General features: G+C 44.5%; 1 protein-coding gene across 1 annotated transcript; it reads right to left on the reverse strand.

Annotated features, from left to right (window-relative positions):
* Positions 1–802: 802 nt before the first annotated feature.
* On the reverse strand, positions 803–8,105 carry LOC108392360 (granzyme A). Its single transcript, XM_017652521.3, has 5 exons — positions 7,837–8,105; positions 5,164–5,302; positions 3,527–3,668; positions 3,042–3,311; positions 803–1,036 (listed from the first exon to the last, which is right to left on the reverse strand). Exons 1-5 carry the CDS (start codon positions 7,904–7,906, stop codon positions 875–877), a joined length of 783 nt encoding a protein of 260 aa, XP_017508010.1. The 5' UTR covers positions 7,907–8,105; the 3' UTR covers positions 803–874.
* Positions 8,106–19,098: the final 10,993 nt, after the last annotated feature.

Here is a 19,098-nt window from a genome sequence, read left to right on the forward strand (position 1 = left end):
TATGTTCTTGGTTTGGATGTACATTGTGGATGTGTAAAATTTATATTCGTAAATGAACTGTTGGAAATCAAAGGAATCTGTTCATCTTGAAGCAGCTGCTAGGCTGCTGACTATCCACTAAGTTCGATATGTTGAATAAACATCATGCGGCTTTTTCTAAAGGAAACTTTCAGGCCATTATTCAATACTCCCTAGTATGAGATGGCAGCCACTCTAATTTCCAGGTTGATTGGAACTACCAAGTCTCAGGGACAAGGAGAACCAAGAAATCACCTAGATAACCCAAGGCTTAAAATGCAAACAACTGATAAAGAACTTTCTGTCGTGTACTTTTATTTGCTGCCAAGTGCTTCATTTATGACCCCTAGAATTTCAATTTCTATTTTTTATCTGCCTTTGGAAAATACTGAAAGGCATTTCCTGTTTCTATTTCTTTCATAGACTCAGATTCTTGGATATAAATATGAATAGCAGGTGTCGAGGAACAATGGCCTTTGAAGGGCAAACTCATTTCCTTTTAGCCCAAATGCTCCAGCCTGGCTGTTTCTGTTTCCTGGAGAATTACTGAGTCCTTCGCTGAACTTGTTACTAGATGGACCCAATGTTAGTATCACTCTTGCAGGGTCCCAATGAGATAGCAAAGTGATTAATTCAAGCAAAATTTGCATGTCACCTGACACATGGATGACAATGCTGACATGTTCCCTAATCTCTCCCTTGCATTATCCACAAGGTTGCTGTATTACTCTGCTTCACTTTGTTGGTGGCGATCTGCTCATGTAAGTTCAAGGAGAAAAACAGGTACAGTTTTACATGTTGATTTTATTTATGATAGGATTAAGAAGTGACAGCAAGCAAAATGAAATACATCTATCTAAACTCCCTTCTTCAAAGTTGTTTTTATCCAGTTGAGGTGCTTCTTTGAGAGAAGAGTGTAGATGCCAGGTCCTTGAGGGTGTCCGCATTTGCCTGAAAGGCCAAAGGCAGTGATGCCTCTGAAAGTACCCTCACATATCAAAGGGCTTCCAGAATCTCCCTGGGGGGAAACAAGAAGGGTGGTGGAGATCAGCATCAAACATGACGGAGGATTAGAAGAAATTCCTTTAATGTGGAATATTCACTGTGGAGTTAGATCCAACCTTGACTTAACTGAAAATTAGTGCTTAAAAACCCAAAATGTTTGCAAATATTTTAATATTTTAACATTGGTTCACTTGATTTATTTATAAACCAGTGAAAATTGAAATGAAATTTGTATTATTTTGTTGCCCACTAATTTTGAAACTGATTCTCTGCTTTAGTAGGACAACATTCCTGTTTGTCATTTCCTCAAAATGCTTAATAACTGAAGGGGTAAAACAGGCAAATGCAGATGAAACACAGGGGCAAAGAGTAAAAACCATGTTCTCTAGTTCCTCCAGCAGATAGCTGTCTTCCCAAAGGAATAAAACTAAAGCAGCTTTTCCCTTCACTCTCTCAAATATACAGAAATTGCTCTTCAGAGCATCTGATGCTAGATGGACACCCCCAGAAACCAGAGATTACACTTCAGAGCTACCTCACTCCTCCAGCAGACAGGCTTCAGTTAGCTGTAAGCTGCTGCTTTATTCTTCTTGACTGTGCCGCCCATTGTGTGACCTTGTATTCTCTCACGGAACTTTAGAACCAGTGTATTTAAATGTATTTAAGGTCTAGAGTCTGGATTGGCTGTTGCGCTGCTATGACTTCAGGGAAGACTGATCTAGATGGAGGGCCACTAAGACATGTACACAGGGTTCTGCAAATGCAAGGCTCTGAGGCCCCAACTCTATCCCAGCAATGAGAAGGCACCCATGAACCTCCCTTTCCAGGCAAGAACTGGCCTTATGGGTGTATGAAATAAGGAACCCTGTGAGAACCTGGGGTCCTTCCAGGACAGATATATTTCCATTGCCTAATACAGTGCCTAAATTTTTCAGAATTGGTCCTTTAGGTTTTCATTCATCAACAGCCAATTGCAAAGACTCTTGAGCATTGAGCAGATTGGGGGATTGCTAAACTTTGGTGGCAGAGGGTGACTGGTGGGAGGGGACAGGCATCTTGGGATGCCTTAGGGTGTTGCATGTGGGTTCAAAAGCATGAAGATTCTGGATGCCCAGAACAGTGGATGAGGGGAGTGGAGGGAGGAGGTAGGGCAAAGGAGAGAAGGTGGGGAGGTGCTGAAGACAAATGTCATCTTCTCCTGAGATTTGCTTTGCTTTGGCTCTGAAGGCAAGCCGTTCAGATTCTGTTGTCAGACAAGCTCCTGGGAAGGGCAGAGACCTCTCCCGGTCTCTGATGCCTCCCAAACCACATACACTGCACACTCATCCTCTTCAGGAATAGTGAGAAAGGACAAGCTACTCCTCAGAGTTTAAAAATTTATAAGGTATTTTTTCTATCTTTAAGCAAAGCCCCATTTCATGGCTTCTCAGGGAGCCCTGGTATGGAGGCTTGCACGTTCTCTAGCTCGGAAGTTGTTTCTGGGGATTGAGCTGGGCGCTAGAAAGTCCTGGGGTCTAGCCTGAGATCCTCAGTAGGCTTGGGAAAGACAGACATTAAATCAGGAGTTGAGCATATTATATGTCATTCAGTTTCATTGTTCCATTTGTAAAGGCACCGGAATTTTGAGGGGGAGGTGCCGAGGTGGGGAGAATGGCTCTGTAGGCCCTAGAGGAATCCTTACTTCAGCTTTCCTGGGGTTTACATATTTTCAGATTTAGATCTATATATTGTTAACATGAAAAATAAGAACAAAAATTGCTTCTTAGCAGTTTTTGATATAAAGTCAAGAAAATGAAATAGGTGAACCCATACACTAGCAGTGAGCTTGTTATTTCTGATACACAACTTACTTGAGCTGAGAACATTAATTTATTTGACTGGGATTTTTATCAGGCTTCTTTAGAAAAAGCACCTTTAAGACCCTTAGAAGCCAACATGACAAGGCAAAGCATGACATTACATTTTCTGTATCTGCGTGACTCAATCCAGCAGCTGAATGTGGAACTTATTTTACTTACATTGCATGAGTCTCTTCCACCTTTGAAGCTTCCGGCACAAATCATATTCACTCCAATCATAGGATTATAGTTATAGTGCTTTTGGTCATTGCAGATTTTTCTGTCTATGACAGTGATATTGACTTCTCTTAGAACATCAGACACAGGTGACTTATTGTGAAACTTCCCCCAGCCTGCAACTCGACACTGGGTTCCTGGTTTCACATCATCTCCATTTTCAGGGAGACGAAGGATAGCCACATTTTTATTAATTGCTGCTTTTTTGTTCAGCTATTGGAAGGCAAATGTAAAGAGTTAACAGAATGAGACAGTTAAAACATTCATATTTTTACTTAAATTGTAGCTGAACCCTCAGGAACCCCCTTATGAAGCACTATAGTCTGTAGCTACAGGGGCATCAAGGAAATGTTTCCACACTAGGTGACCAGATTGTAGGAGTTTCTGTGACTTTGAAATCAATGAAAGGTACAATCAAAACTACATACCTGTAGAAGTTTAAGATCACTCTCATGTGTGTCCTTATCAAAGCATGGATAGGGAAATTGTTTTTTAACGAACATTATCTGTTTCTCTGGCTCATTCTTGGTTATTGAGTGAACTCCGAGAATAACCTGGGACTTTCTTTCCCTGAAAACAGGCATAACACTTATTAACTTGGTTTGTTCTTTAAATTAGAAGTTGAACATATTATGTGCCATTCAGTTTCATTGTCCCATTTGTAAATATGCTTGCTGTGGAAATACTTGTTTGTGACCCAGAAAGAAAACCTGTGTACTTTACAGAATGAAAAGATGTTTATGAATTTATCATCATCATCATCATCATCATCGCCAGTTGCTTTATAACCACTTAAACTAGGTTCATTGAGAAACAAATAAGAGAATTCTATGGCAGCTAAGCCAACTTTGGAGATCTCTGGTGGGGTTTTTGTGCAATGCCCCCTAATCTGCCTTTAGCTGTGATAGAGAATCAGGTTGCAGGTTACTGGAAAATAAAGGAAAAAGCAGTAGGGAACTCAGGAGTTCATACAGACAGAAGCAAAAGGCACTCAATAGTTGTAGGGGAATGCACCAAAGGAATCTTCGTGAGAGAAGAGCAAACTTACGTTAAATGGGGAAATTTTCAGAAACAGATTGCCCAGTGGAGGACCCTATTTGCATGGTGCTGAGTTTATTGGGGGCATGGTGGTCTGAAGAAGGGGTCCAGGACTTATTTTTTCTTACTCCAAGCTACAGGTTCAGTTTGGTTACTAAAATCAAAATACTCTGTGATGTATTAATGACTAAGATTATCATTCATAACCTATATCAACCAGATAGTCCCAATGCTGTTTTTCCACGACTAGCTGATGTTATTCCCACTTAAGAAATGAGAACAGTGTTTTCAGTAGAGTGCCCTTTGGTGACGAAATAAATGTTCTGTAGTGTAATGGTTAGCACTCTGGACTCTGAAATGTCCTGTGAATATGCACTGTCCAATACGGTAGTCACTAGGCACATGTGGCTATTGAGGCTCAAACTGTGGCTAGTGTGACCAAGGAACTAAATTTGTAATTTTATTTAATTTTAATTTATATTTATACAGACATGTGTAAATTAACATAGCCAATATGATAGTGGCCCATCATATTGGAAAGCCCAGGTTTAGAGCTTGATTTAGGGAGTGGAGAAATGACCAGGCTTGGAAATGGCTTGAAAGAAGTAGCTGGCAGGGGTTAAGTGATGGCTGAAAGTGTGGAAGAAGTTCACTAAGAGAAACAGGAAGGTGTTCCAAACAAGATTTCTCTACTTGACAGCTGTGCTCAGGCCCCTGAAAGGTCTACCCTTCCACACTGTGGGTAATTTTATCATGAAGTCGACACCTGAAGCAGAGCCTGGCAGCCCCTGGGCTGGGTGGCTCTACAGGACACTACAGAGAGAGCTGGCAGATGCTCATTGTGGATTTCTCATTGGTTTGGTTTTTTGGGTCAGAGTCTGGGCTTAACTCCCTGTGGAGGTAAAGCAAGTTCCCATGGGAAGATACACATAAGCCTCCCGTGGTTTTAGTGGGGTTTACTCTTTTTATTAATATTCCCCCAAATTAGAATATCTCCTCAAATATTATTTAAAACCAAAGCACTTACAGGACACAGTGTGCTGCAGTCAATACCCAGTCTTTTGCAATCAAAGCACCAGCACAGATACTTTCTCCTTTAAGTAGAACCATGTAGGGTCTTGAATGAGGAGTCACTTCATTTCCTCCAATAATTTCTACACAGAAATCTATGAAAAAGAAAAAGGCAACTAATATCAGTGCCCACCTCAAAGAGCTCTACTTAAGCCATGTTTCTAAGACCAGATATGCTTTTCCTGCCTGGAGAGGAAACATAGGTGAGAGTATGCTGCCCGCCCTCCCATGTACATGTTCAGACATCTGACTGTAAGTCCCATTCCTGTTAAGACTGTCTGAGAGGGTCCTGCTTTTCACCCACAGAAGCCATGTCGGTGGCAGTTTCAGGGATGATCGGGCTAGACATCTGTCACAGCCACTGACCGCAGGCCTTAGGGCTTGCAAAGGGCAGCGAGCTGTGCTTTGGTCTACACTGGTAACAGGTCCAACAGGAGATATTAGTGATGATGACAACCTTGAGTATCCTCCCCCACCCCACCTTTTGACTGAGTATTAACCTGGGGAAACAGAGAGGCTTTTAAAAACATTTTCACCCTGAGCCCTTGCAAGAACACACAGCTTACAAACTGATAATACTAACATCTTTCAGCTTTGGCCCTCCCCATGAGTCATTGTGAGATTTCTGTTTGTTGAACTTTGCACTGTTCTCATTCACAAGTTGAGAGGATAATATCTATTGCACCTGAGGCTTCCCTTCAATCGCCAGACCCAACCACATCTGGTTTAATCTAAGACTTTTTCCAATAAGGTAGGGGAAAGGAGGAGAGAAGATGCTCTAAGGAGAGAATTTTGCCTTCATCAAATTTCCTTGATGATAGACCAGGAGTATAGATTCATTATTAGAGAAAAATGAGACCTAAATTCAGGCAAGCATCCATGCTGGCTGAGAGGATCTTGTGCTCACAGTTCTCCACCTTCCTAGAGCAGGTGCTCTTGCATCTCCTGACCAAAGGCTTATGGTTTCTTCAACTGACATGCCTGTTGCTCTGTTATTCAAGGTAACTCATTGCCAAATTGATAGTGAGGTGTGAATGCTGAGAATGAGGGGGTGGGGGAAAGAGTGGCCATAAGGACTCTAATTTCCGGAAGGGTATTGGGAAGGGGAAATTCTACCCTCAAGAAGTAAAGGACTAAGGAACTTCACCCACATCTCAGTTTTCCCTTGGGTGAATCATGTATGGATAGATTCCCAAGGTGCATCTTTAGACCTTCTGGACTATGGAAACCATAATCTCAGTAGAATACTCCCTTTGCAGAGTCCTGTGTTTGGTGAGCGTGTATACCAGCCTCAGAAGTATGTCCACATTTCCTGCCACCAACCACTCCTAGAGGTCAGGCATAGGGTTTAGAGCAGGTGAGAAGCTTTTGAAAACTAGAAATTCTTGGTCCCCACCCAGAATCAAAATAAATTAGAATCTCTGTGCTGGGATGTCCATATTGTTTAAAAGCCCTCCAGAGTAGTCTGATGTGTGGGAGGGTTGAGACCACCAGTCCAAAGCATCAAGTCTTGCTTTGCTATGTCTTTTCCCTTTATGGGCCCATATTGCTCTCTCTGACCACAGGAAACAAAGTGGACCAGAGCAAGTTGCTTTTGTTGTTTCCTTTGAAGAAAAGATATGATTGGAGTTTTTAGTCTGATCTGTTTTCGCTGTTGCAGAGGTTTTAACAAAACTGAACACAGTCATATTATGCCATGTTTATACTGTGCCCACTCGTATCCCAATGTCCTGCAACCTTCTGATTTTTAAAATTTCTTTTCATTTGTAAGTGCAAGATCAACCTGAAAACTTCTTGAGAATTTCTGTTAAGGCAGGCTGTGGTACCAGCCACTGCCCACAACCCCCATCTCCAAAATGTGACGGACCCTGGGGTTAAGCCCATGGCTGGTCCACCTTTGTCAGGGCAGTTCAGCCCAGCCCCAGAGCAGTCCTCACTCTCTAGAAGATTTTACAGGAAAATCTAGAGCTACCCAGGGGCTACTGCTCTTCTAGTTATAAAGTTATGAGTTTTACAGTATTTCAAACTGATGCATGTATAACTCACACAAAACTCAGCATGTTAATTACTACTTAGTACACCAAATAATTAGCTTAATGCAAACTACTGTAGAACTTCCAAAGAATACATGGGGGTCAACCCCAATATCCTAATGTATTTTCAAGGACACACTGGCCTAGAGAAATAATGACAAAAATTTGACTCATTCTTGATTTGTTTTGGGGATTTGGGTCAGGTTTGTTTTAATTGTCTTTAAAACTCCCGATGCATTTTCTACAGCAAGAAGGCTGAAGCACTCTATTCTTTTCCTTCAGGTACTATTTATTTTCCTAACTCAAGAGATTTTTGTTTGTTTATTTGCTTGTTTTCACATTGTCCATTTTGGCTTCAAATTGGCAGAAATAAGCACTGGTGGTTCTATTGTCTTTTGTGAAGACATTGTAAAAAAGAAAGAAGGATGTTTTTCCTTCTACAGTAAAGACATATTTAGAATCAAAGAAAGAATATTAAGGTTTGGGGGAAAAAAAATCTCCTGTTAGAACTCTTAGCTAGTATTGACAAAAGTTCATTTAAAGTCTGCTTCATTTTGCTTAATGGTTATAGTGGAAATCACAAGAATCTGTCTTACCTTCAGGAATCAGCAGGAGAAAAATTACAATGGAGAGAGAGGATGTGAGAGAGGTGGAGGAGTTCCTCATTGTGGCGGGTGTCCCCACATCAATCAACGTGGAAATCTGTTTTCAGTTCTTGACTGACGCTGTATATATACTGAAACTACAAAGGATGTGGTTTCCTTTCTTTTCTTTCTTTCCAGTTTCTAAGTTGAGCATTAGGAAATGAAACACAAGTCAGTAAGGACAGTAAGTACTCACTACCAGTGGGCATGCTTGCCTTGGCTAGGGCTGCTGAGGGAGAGGCTTGTACTTCTACAGGGTGGGAGGGGGCAAGGGGACCCTGTTGCCATCAGAACAAAGTCCACAAGAAGAGACTCTAAAATGTCTCAGCAGAGATTTTGAGGATTCTAATTTCCATTGGCAGTTATTCTTTCTTCCATATCCATGAATGCAAGCCCTGTTAAGACTTACATTAGAACTTTGAAAATGTTCTAAAGATTGGTCACCAACCAAATTTCTTTCTGGTTATCTCCATAGGTTATGTGAGGATGAATGGACCAGGGCAAGTGGAGATGTAGGAGGGAGGCTTATTTGTTGGCAAGCTTCTGCCTGGATTTTCCTTCCCCATTTTGTGGAGGATAATTTATTGTGCTCTTGTCTGGAACCTGTGGCAGGTATGGGGGCAGAGGCTGGCGGGTAGGGAGTGTTGGCTCTCTCCAGCTCTCTGGCTGTGCTTCCCCTCATCGTGTGACTTTACAACTTTAGACCCATTAAAGTATTTCATGAGTTTCCCCTTTTCCCCTCCCTCTTTTCCTCTTTCTCTTCCTTCTTCTCCCTCTTCCTTTTTTTTTTCTTCCTCTCTCTTGCCCTTTTGTCCATCTTTCTGGATTTAGCCAAAGAAGGAAAATGGGAATCAGCCATGGTTATTTTGTTCCTTTATTGGGGAAAATCTTACTGTAAGATGGATCAACCTCAGTTCCTGAAGGAACAGTATTCAGTATGCATTCTACTAGAAATGTCTTTTGCTCTTTTTCTGAGCTGAGGATGTGGTCTTCATAATAGTACATATGGTCATACCTTCTGTCAGGATGTTTGCTGTTAAACTAACCATCCCCAGAGTTAACACACTGATGACTTCAGACCATGTGGTTTCTTTTTCAAAAATCCCATGACCTTAGAAGGGAGCCCTGCTGAGAGACCCCTGTATTTCCTTTACCCAGATATCATTACAGCATCAAAGGTTAGTCATTTTCAGTAATAGCAGTGGAGTACCCAGTTTCTGGTTTTGGTAAGTAATGTTACTGCAGACGTAAAAATTCAAGTATTACAGAGAAGATAAGTAGTGATTTTACAGCATCTTACTACACTGATGGACAGTGACTGTGAAGGGGTATATGGTGAGGACTTGGTGAAGGGGGGAGCCTAGTAAACATAATGTTCTTCATGTAATTGTAGATTAATGATACCAAAATAAAATAGAATAAAAATTAAAAGAAAAACTTGAAAAAAAAAATCAAGTATTGATTGACTTTTGCTACTGAAAATTTCTTAAAGGGAACCTTGTTAGTTCTGACCAGTTTCCTTCATAACAACTTAAACTAGGTTCATTGAAAAGCAAATAAGAGAATTCTATGGCAGCTAAGCCAACTTTGGAGATCTCTGGTGGGGTTTTTGTGCTACACCCCTAATCTGCCTTTAGCTGTGACAGAGAATCAGGTTGCAGGTTACTGGAAAATAAAGGTCTCAGTAGAATACTGAGCAGTAGGGAACTCCGGAGTTCATACAGACAGAAGCAAAAGCACTCAGTAGCTGTAGGGGAATGCACCGAAGGGATCTTTGTAAGAAGATCTTTCTATGTATGTGGTTGCTGTTCCCCATTCATGCTGAGTTTCTACAGCTTGATGAGATATAATTTGCCTACCATTAAGTTCACAGCTTTAATGTGCATATAGCATGTTTACTGAGTTGTTCAGCCATCACCATAACTAATATTAAAACATTTCATCATTCTAAAAGGAGCTTATATCCATCTGCCATTACTCCCCATTACTCTTTCCTCTAATCCCCTGCCCTGGACAATCAGTAACCCACTTTCAGTCTGGACAGTTCATATAAATGGTATTGTATAATATGTAGTCTTTTGTGACTGACTTTTTTCACCTAACATGAGCTTTCGAGGTTCATCCATATTGTAGCTTGTATCAGTATCTATTCCTTTTTTATTGCCCCAAATATTCCATCATAATGGATATACTACCTTTTATTTATTAATTCATCAGATGATGGACATTTGGGGTATTTCTGCTTTTTACCTATTATGAATAATACTGTTATGAACATTTTTCTTGAGCATGTACCTAGAATTCAGATTACTGGGTCACATGGTAGCTTTAAGCTTAACAGTTTGAGGAACTTCTAAACTGGTTTCCAAACTGGCTGTACCATTTTACATTCCCATCAACAATGTATGAAGGTTCCTATGTTTCTGCATCATTCCCAACATTTGTTATTCATTTATTTACTTATGATAACTGCTATTCTAGTGGGTGTGAGGTAGTATTTCATTATGATTTTGATTTGCATTTCCTTAATGACTAATTGGTGTTGAGCTTCTTCTCATGTGCATTCTAGCCATTAGTATATCTTCTTTGGAGAAAAGTCTATTCAAATATTTGCCTATTTTTAAATTGGGTTATTTGTCTTTTTATTGTTGAGTTTTAAGTGTTCTTTATATCTTCTGGATATGAGTCCCTTAAAAGATATGTGAATTGCAAATATTTTCCTCTAGTCTGTGGGTTGTCTTTTATTTTTTTTGATGGTGTCTTTCAAAGCAAAAAAGTTTTAAATTTTGATGAAGTCCAATTTAGCAACATCTTTTGTCACTTGTGCCTTTGGTGTCACATCTAAGAAATCACTGAGTGACCCAAGATTACAAAGATTTACTCTTACATTTTCTTCTAAGAGTGTTACAGTTTTAGTTCTTCATTTAGGTCTATTTGCTTAGTTAATTTTTTTAATGGTTTGAGTTAATTCTGTGTATGGTTCCAGGTAGGGGTCTACCTTCATTCTCTTGCATGTACTCAGCTGTCCCAGGATTATTTGCTGAAATGACTATTCTTTTCCCATGGAATTGCTTTGATACCTTTGCGAAAAATCAGTTTGCCACAGATGTTAGAGTTTATTTCCGGACTCCCAATTCTAAAACATTGTCTATTCTTATGCCAGAACCACACTGCCTTGGGTATTGTAGCTTTGTATCAAGTTTTGAAATTGAAAAATGTACATCCACTAACTTTTCCACTTTCTTCTTTTTCAAGATTGTTTTGACTATGAAATACAAATATAACAAACCATATATGCAAGCTATTTCTTATTGTTCTTGGGAAAAAATTAGTTTATTCCAGCTTTGAATGAGCTATTGCAATATTATCACCTAGTAGTTCTCAAAGTGTGGATTGTGTATTCCTGGGGGTTCCTGAGACCCTTTTTCAGGAGTCTTCGAGATCAAAACTGCTTTCATAATAATACTAAAGTGTTGCTTGCCTTTTCATATGCATGTTGATATTTTCACTGATGACACAAAAGCAATAACGGGTAAAAACTGTGGTGCCTTAGCACAGATAGATGCAGTAGTACCAAATTGTACTTGTAGTCACTGTATTCTTCCATTGTCACTCTCAAAAAAAAAAAAGAGGAGAGAAGAAAGGCCCATTTCACTTAAGAATGTACTTGATGAAATAGTAGAAACAGTAAAAAAAAAATTAACACATCTTTATCCTGTCTGGAATATTCCATGTGATGTGGGAAATATGGAAGTTTGCATGTGATACCTCTCTGCATGCTGACAGACACTGGTTGCCTTGAGGAAAAACACTAGTGCAGTTGTTTGAGTTGTGATCCATCTCTTTCAGGGAATACTATTTTTCCTCGAAAAATGCTGACAGACAAAACATGATTTTTCAGATTTGGACATTTGGCAGACATTTGCTTGAATGTGAGTGAAGCGAGCCTGTCACGTCACTGACAATGTTTGTGGCTAATGATGCAATTAGAACTTTCAAGTGAAAATTAGAAATCATGGAACACTTGTGTCTGCCATCAGGAACTTGACATTTTCCTAACAGTTAAGGACTTTCTTGATGAAATAGTAGTTGAAGGGCCCCCACCAGTAAGATGGCGAACTTGCGGCTTCTCTTCCGGGTCCTCGGTTCCTGAAGGCGCCACCTGAAGACCAATCACCTCTCTCCCCCCTCCCCTCCCAGCACCTTGCCAATAGCCACCAGCCCCGTAGAAGTAACACCACAATCACCCCATGCCCCTTCCTATACAACCCAGCACCTTTCCCTAATAAAGCGGAACTCTCCGATGAATTGCTGCTTTGTGTCGCTCCTTTCCTTTCATTGGTGCCAAAACCCGGGAGACGGGACACCCCAACTGGGCCCCGTCTTCCCCCCGACACCAGCAGCAGCTTGCCCTCGTCCTCTTTTTTCCGGCGCTGGCTCATCACACTCACCACTCTTCTCTGGCCTTTAGGTAAGTTTTCCCCCCAGAGTGGGCCACTCTTCCCCGAGCTATCGCAGTGCCATTGACTGTGATCGTCCGGCAAGGCCCTGACGCTCGGGGATGAGGAGGGAACGCTCCCCGCCTCAGGCCTTCACGGTGCGGCGGACCCTCAGGCCCCTCCCCAAACAGCCATAAATCCCCGCCTCAGGCCTTCACGGCTGCGGTGGACCCTCAGGCCCCTCGTCCAACAGCCATAAATCCCCGCCTCAGGCCTTCATGGCTGTGGCAGACCCTCAGGCCCCTCCTCTGACAGCCATAAATCCCTGCCTCAGGCCTTCATGGCTGCAGTGGACCCTCAGGCCCCTCCTCCAACAGTCATAAATGCACTCACCATCCCTTCCATCAGTGCAGAAACTTTTTAAGCAAAATTTCCCCAGGGTGGGCCACTCTCCCCCGAGCTATCGCAGTGCCATTGACCATGATTGTCTGGCAAGGCCCTGACGCTCGGGGATGAGGAGGGAACTCTCCCCACCTCAGGCCTTCAAGGCTGCGGCGGACCCTCAGGCCCCCCTTCAATAGCCATAAACGAGGTGACTCCTTTGCGGATGAGAATGCTCCCTTTTTCCCCCCTCCTCCTTCTGTTCCGTCTGCAGAAATCTGTTCTGTCTGCTGAAAATTCCTAGTACTAGGTACCTCGTGACTCCGGCACTCTGCCTTCTTAGGGATGTCTGGGTGACGACCCACACTTCCTAAGAAACTCCGACTCGTGTACGAGTTTCTGCAGACCACCAAGGATCATCGGGGACGCCCTTTGTCTCCTTGCAGTCCGCTTCCAGTCCGAGGATCTCCATTCGTCTTCCCCTGTTTGTCTCCTTCTCTGTCCTTTAGCCATGGGAGCCTCCTCATCCCTCCCTGAAAGTTCACCTCTTGAATGCCTGCTTAAGCATCTGGCTACCCTCTCCCTGACACCTGATATAAAACCAAAACTTCTCCGTAAATATTGCTCCCAAGATTGGCCAACATACCCCCTAGACAATAACAACCAATGGCCCGCAGGGGGAACTCTTGATCCTAACATCACTCGCGATCTTTTTAACTATTGCCAGCGCCTGAAAAAATGGAAGGAGATTCCCTATATTGAAGCTTTTCGCCTCCTAGCTCAAAATCCCAGCCTCTGCACCACCTGCTCCCTGCCCCAAGTTCTCCTAGCCTGCAAGCCCTCTCCCTCCCCTCCCCACACTCCCAGTCCCTCTTCAATTACCTTTGACGCAGCTGACGAGCCTCCGCCATACAGGCTTCCCCCTTCGGCCCCTCCCCCTCCTACAACCCCTCCACCCTCCACCACCGCTGCTGCCTCCACCTCCGCAGAAGCCTCCCGTCCTCTCCCTTCCCCCTCCTCCCCTCCCTCCACCACCATCTCCTCCCCCACCTCACCCCCTCCTCCTCCGTCCCCCTCACCTCCCCCCCTCCCGCAGACTGAGCCTGAGCCTTTCAGCCCCTCTCTAACTAAGTTCCAGGAGCCTCTCTGTCTTTGCCCCCTCAGACTCGGTCCTGAGGGCCTCCCAAAATTATCATGTCTTTGCCCCCATCACCTGTTTCCCCCCCACAGACTGAGCCAGAACCCTTCAGTCCCCCTCAGACTCGGTCCCGAGGGCCTCCCAAAATTATCGCCCCTCTCCGGGAGGTAGCAGGATCCAAAGGCATCATGTGCGTTCACGTCCCTTTCTCCTAAGGAGATTTAGCCCAACTAGAGAAACGCCTAGGTTCCTTTTCCACTGATCCCACGACATACATCAGGGAGTTTCAATGGACCCTCCAGTCTTACAGCCTCATGAATCATGACATTTTCATGCTCCTGGCTAATACTCTCCTCCCTGAAGAGCGTAGATGAGTTTGGGACTTCGCCCAAACGCACTCTACCGAAACCCACAGGACTGACCCCACCTATCCCCCTGGCCCCACTGCTGTCCCCGAACAAGACCCGCACTGGGATTATAACTCCGCCATGGGTCTCCGCTCTCAAGATATTTTTGCCTCCTGCTTAATATTAGGTCTGAAAAAGGCAGCTTGTAAAGTAGTCAATTTTCAAAAGCTCCAAGACATAATTCAAAAGAGAGATGAAACCCCCTCCGAGTTCTTAGACAGACTCAGTCAAGCCCTATTACAGTATACCAGCCTGGACCCAGAAACACCTGAAGGAAGACATGTCCTTATGACATACTTCCTAGCTCAAAGCTACCCCGACATTAAAGCTAAACTCAAAAAGTTAGAACAGGGCCCCGCTACCCCACAGACTGAGATCCTAACAGTGGCCTTTAAAGTCTTCCATAACTGGGAGGAGGAGAAAGAATGCCGTAAACAAAAGGCTGATCAGGCCAATTTCCAAATGTTGGCCCAGCTGATAAAACCACAACCGGGCGCCCCTCTACAAACAAGCAACCCCCAGGAGCTTGTTTCAAGTGCGGAAAAGAGGGACATTGGTCAAGGGCGTGCCTCTCCCCCAGATCTCCTACCTCCCCATGCCCCAGATGCCACAAAATGGGCCACTGAGGGTCTGATTGCCCAATCACCCGAAGGGGGGGGCTGGACGAACAACCACCATTCTAAGCCCACTGTAGTGGGGCTGGCAGAAGAAGATTGACGGGGCCCGGGGTCTTCTCGCCCAACCATTTCCATCACCAAACAGAAGCCCAGGGTTACTTTAACAGTAGACGGTCGCCCCATCTCCTTCCTCCTAGATACAGGAGCCACCTTCTCAGTCTTGCGAGAATACTGGGGCCCTACCACACCATCCATTACTCCTATAGTCGGGGTAGGAGGTAAACAGATTTTCCCATTAAAGCCCCCCCCCTCCTTTTATGTACAATCCAAGACAATCCCATACCTTTCTCCCACTCCTTCCTGGTTATGCCCCAGTGTCCCATCCCTTTACTAGGATGGGAAATCCTTTCTCTCCTCCATGTTTCCATAACTATATCTACTCCCACAGCCCCCAGTACTCCCTTTCTGATGGCTCTCATAGCCGACGACCCCCCTCTACCCAATGAAAGCTCCGGTTCCACCCTCATACACCCTGTAAATCCCAAAGTTTGGGACATTACAAGCACCTCCGTGGCCCTATGTCCCCCTGCCTCTATCAAATTACGTGACCCCTCTCAGTATATCTGTCAGGCCCAATACCCCCTAACCACTTCAGCCCTCATAGGCCTCCAACCCATCATTCAAGATCTCTTGAACAAAAATTACCTCAGACCCACTCACTCCCCATTTAATACCCCCATATTAGCTGTTAAAAAAACCAGTGGATCTTTCCACCTTGTCCAAGACCTTCGCCTCATCAACATGGTCGTTGTCCCTATCCATCCCTTAGTTCCAAATCCATACACCCTTTTATCGCAGATCCCTGCCTCGGCATCCCACTTCTCAGTCCTAGATCTCAAGGATGCATTTTTTTCTATCCCTCTGGACCCCTCCTCCCAAGATTTTTTCGCTTTCACCTGGACGGACCCATGCACAAGACATTCTGAACAACTTACTTGGACAGTTTTGCCACAAGGCTTCCGAGAAAGTCCCCATATTTTTGGACAAGTCCTAGCTCAGGACCTCTAACAGTTTCATCATGATCACTCCGAGTCCACTTTATTACAATATGTAGATGATCTTCTACTCTGCAGTCCCTCGTGGGAACAGTCTCAACTTGACACTGCCTCTCTACTTAACCTTCTAGCTTCCAGAGGTTACCGGGTATCCCCCGTCAAAGCTCAAATCTCTTCCCCTTCTGTCACTTACCTTGGATTCCTTCTGTCTCAACAAAGAAAGTCCATTACCTTAGACAGAAAACAACTTCTCTCTGACCTGCCCCTTCCCAAAACCAAGACAGAAATCCTTTCCTTTCTAGGCCTGGCTGGGTATTTTAGAGCGTGGATCCCTAACTTCTCCCTGTTGGCAAGACCCCTATACGACCTCAGCAAGGGCCCCCCTGAAGACATTATCATCCTCACCCCGACACTCCTTCATTAAGCTCCGTCAAGCCCTTGTGGAAGCCCCAGCTCTCCACCTTCCTGATTTGTTGAAACCCTTCTCATTATACATTCATGAGAGGTCCAGTTAAGCTCTAGGAGTCCTAGGCCAATATTATGGCCCATCCTTTGCCCCAGTAGCTTATCTCTCCAAGCAATTAGACCCCACAGTTCGGGGATGGGCCCCCTGCCTACGGGCATTAGCCACTGGGCAGCTCTTGCAGAAAGAAGCTCATAAACTAACATTCGGGGCGCCCCTTACCATTCTGTCCCCACATCACCTAAAAGATCTCTTAACCTAAAAAAGTATACAGACTCTCCCTCCCTCCAGACTCCTGGCCTTACTGTCCTCTTTCCTCCAAAATCCAGACATTTCTTTCCTCCCCTGCCAGCCCCTGAATCCAGCCACTCTTCTTCCTCTACCCTACTCTCCTCATACTCCCTCGCATGATTGCCTAGAAGCCCTTCACAACTTCCTTCCATGCCACTCCACGATCTCTGAAGGAGCCCTCTCACACTCCGACCTCTTCTGGTTTACTGATGGGTCCTCCTTTAAACATGAGGGCACCCACTACGCAGGATACGCAGTAGTCTCCCTCGAATATGTCATTGAGGCACGAGCCCTAACCCCCCCGGGTACAACCAATCAACAGGCCAAACTCATTGCAGCCACCAGAGCTTGCACTCTGGCCCGGGACACATCTCTCACACTGTACACTGACTCCAAGTACGTATTCCACATTCTTGTCTTCCGCAGCAGTATGGAAAGAACGAGGCCTCCTCACCACAAAAGGAAATTCCATAACTAATTCAGCCTTAATTACTAAACTTCTAGAGGCTTCACAACTCCCACACTGACTAGGCATAGTCCACTGCAAATCACATCAAGAGGATGACTCCCCCATTGCAAGAGGTAACAACAAAGCCGACAGAGTAGCCCGGTCAGTTGCCCTATCAGAAGACACACCAGACAACAATCCATCTGCCCTTGCGGTTTTAGCCTTATCACAAGACACCCTCTGTTCCCAAGACAAAGAGTCTCTCTTCCGCCTCTTACATGATCTGTTTCATCCCAGCTCCCAATCCTTGATCCATTTTTTACAATCTTTTTTTTCTCTCTCTCCTGAAGACAAAACCCTACTTAACCAAATCACCTGCAGGTGCACCATCTGCCAACGCACTAACCCTAATACCCACCTCAAGGCCCAACCCTTCCCAGCTCATCAAGCAAGGGGTAATGTCCCTGCTGCAGATTGGCAAATAGACCTCACTAACATGCCCCCTGTACGGCATGCCAGATACCTACTCATGTTAGTAGATACATTTTCAGGATGGGTCGAAGCTTTCCTCACCACTAACAAATGAGCATCCGCGGTTGCCTCTATCCTCCTCACCCAGATCTTTCCTAGGTTCAGGATGCCCACTTCCCTCCAATCAGATAACGGCCCTGAGTTCACTGCCCAAATTATCCAGAACCTCTCCAAGTCTCTCTCGCTCCCCTGGCATTTACATTGTCCTTATCGACCACAAGCTGTGGGAAAAGTAGAAAGAGCCAATAGGACTCTAAAGGACATCCTGACCAAACTATCTCTAGAACTACACCTTGACTGGGCTCGCTTACTTCCCTTAGCTCTACTCCTCATTCGGGCCCTCCCAAAGAAGGCTTCCTTCTTGTCACCCTTTGAGATCATGTACGGCCGCCCGATTCTACCCCCGGGGCTCCCTTCCCACAAAGGACCAATTCCTCCCAATACAGCCCTTCCACTACTCTCTCTCCTCTGCACTGAATTGTGGAAATATCAGGATTGGCTCCTTCCTGATCCATTTGCCTCCCAAAATCCTCCTGTCTTACAGCCCGGCCAACTAGTGTTTTATAAGCCGCCAGAGGATCGGCCCTCTCTCACCCCGAAATGGGAAGGTCCACACCCAGTTATTCTCTGCACCCCCTTGGCCTCCAAGCTCTCACTGCCTGATAACTCTGTCACCCCTTGGATTGATATCTCCAGGTTGAAACCAAATACCCAGGACCCACCTTCTCTGGACACCCAAGACCCATCAGTCACAATCCAGAGTCCTTCAGATACAGCCCAAGACACTGTCTACTCTACCACGCCTCATCCCTCTGATCCCTTGAAACTCCGCATCTCCCGTTCACCCCCTTTGCCATCCATACCCGAATCATGACTTTTTCCTCCCTTACCACTCTCTCGCTTTTTTCCCTCATTCCTATTGTCTTCCCCGCCACCCCAGCCTCCTTTGTATGGCGATTCAAAGTCAGACAGACTTACACACAGCATTAAACAAAAGTTACTGCCCTCATTGCCACATCAGACTGCCCTCTGAAAGGCTGCTCTGAGCCTTTATACCTCCACTTTTCTCCCTCCACCAAAGTGTTCACTAACAGCTACCTTTATTCTCCCTACCTCTGCTTCCTCTATGACCAAATACAAGCCTATTGCAGGCGATGGCAAGACACCTATGGGAGATGTCCCTACTGGTCTTGCACCATTCACTACATGGGTAACTTCCAGTACCCACAGTATTACTGCTCCAACCGTTTCATGAAATATCCCAACGGCTCATTCTCCTTATCAATCCCAGATCCCTGGGACTCTTGATGGGCCGCCAGAGTCACAGCCTCAGTTTACTATGGGGAGGTCCTTGACCCCCCACGGTACCCTTCATATCTCTCGAGAGTATGTTCCCTCTCACTCCCAGATCTCTCAAGTTGCATCAGATATCGGACATTCCGAA

This window comes from Manis javanica, chromosome 1 (genome assembly GCF_040802235.1).
Source record: "Manis javanica isolate MJ-LG chromosome 1, MJ_LKY, whole genome shotgun sequence".
In the NCBI taxonomy this organism is placed as follows: domain Eukaryota; kingdom Metazoa; phylum Chordata; class Mammalia; order Pholidota; family Manidae; genus Manis; species Manis javanica.

Bases quoted from the DNA above. Each gene is read 5' to 3' on its own strand.
- LOC108392360 (XM_017652521.3), bottom strand. From the start codon at position 7,906: ATGAGGAACTCCTCCACCTCTCTCACATCCTCTCTCTCCATTGTAATT. The intron at 5,303-7,836 runs GTAAGACAGATT...TCTTTTTCATAG, and splicing joins TCTCCTGCTGATTCCTGAAG to ATTTCTGTGTAGAAATTATT. The intron at 1,037-3,041 runs GTAAGTAAAATA...GTTTCCCCCCAG, and splicing joins GTGGAAGAGACTCATGCAAT to GGAGATTCTGGAAGCCCTTT.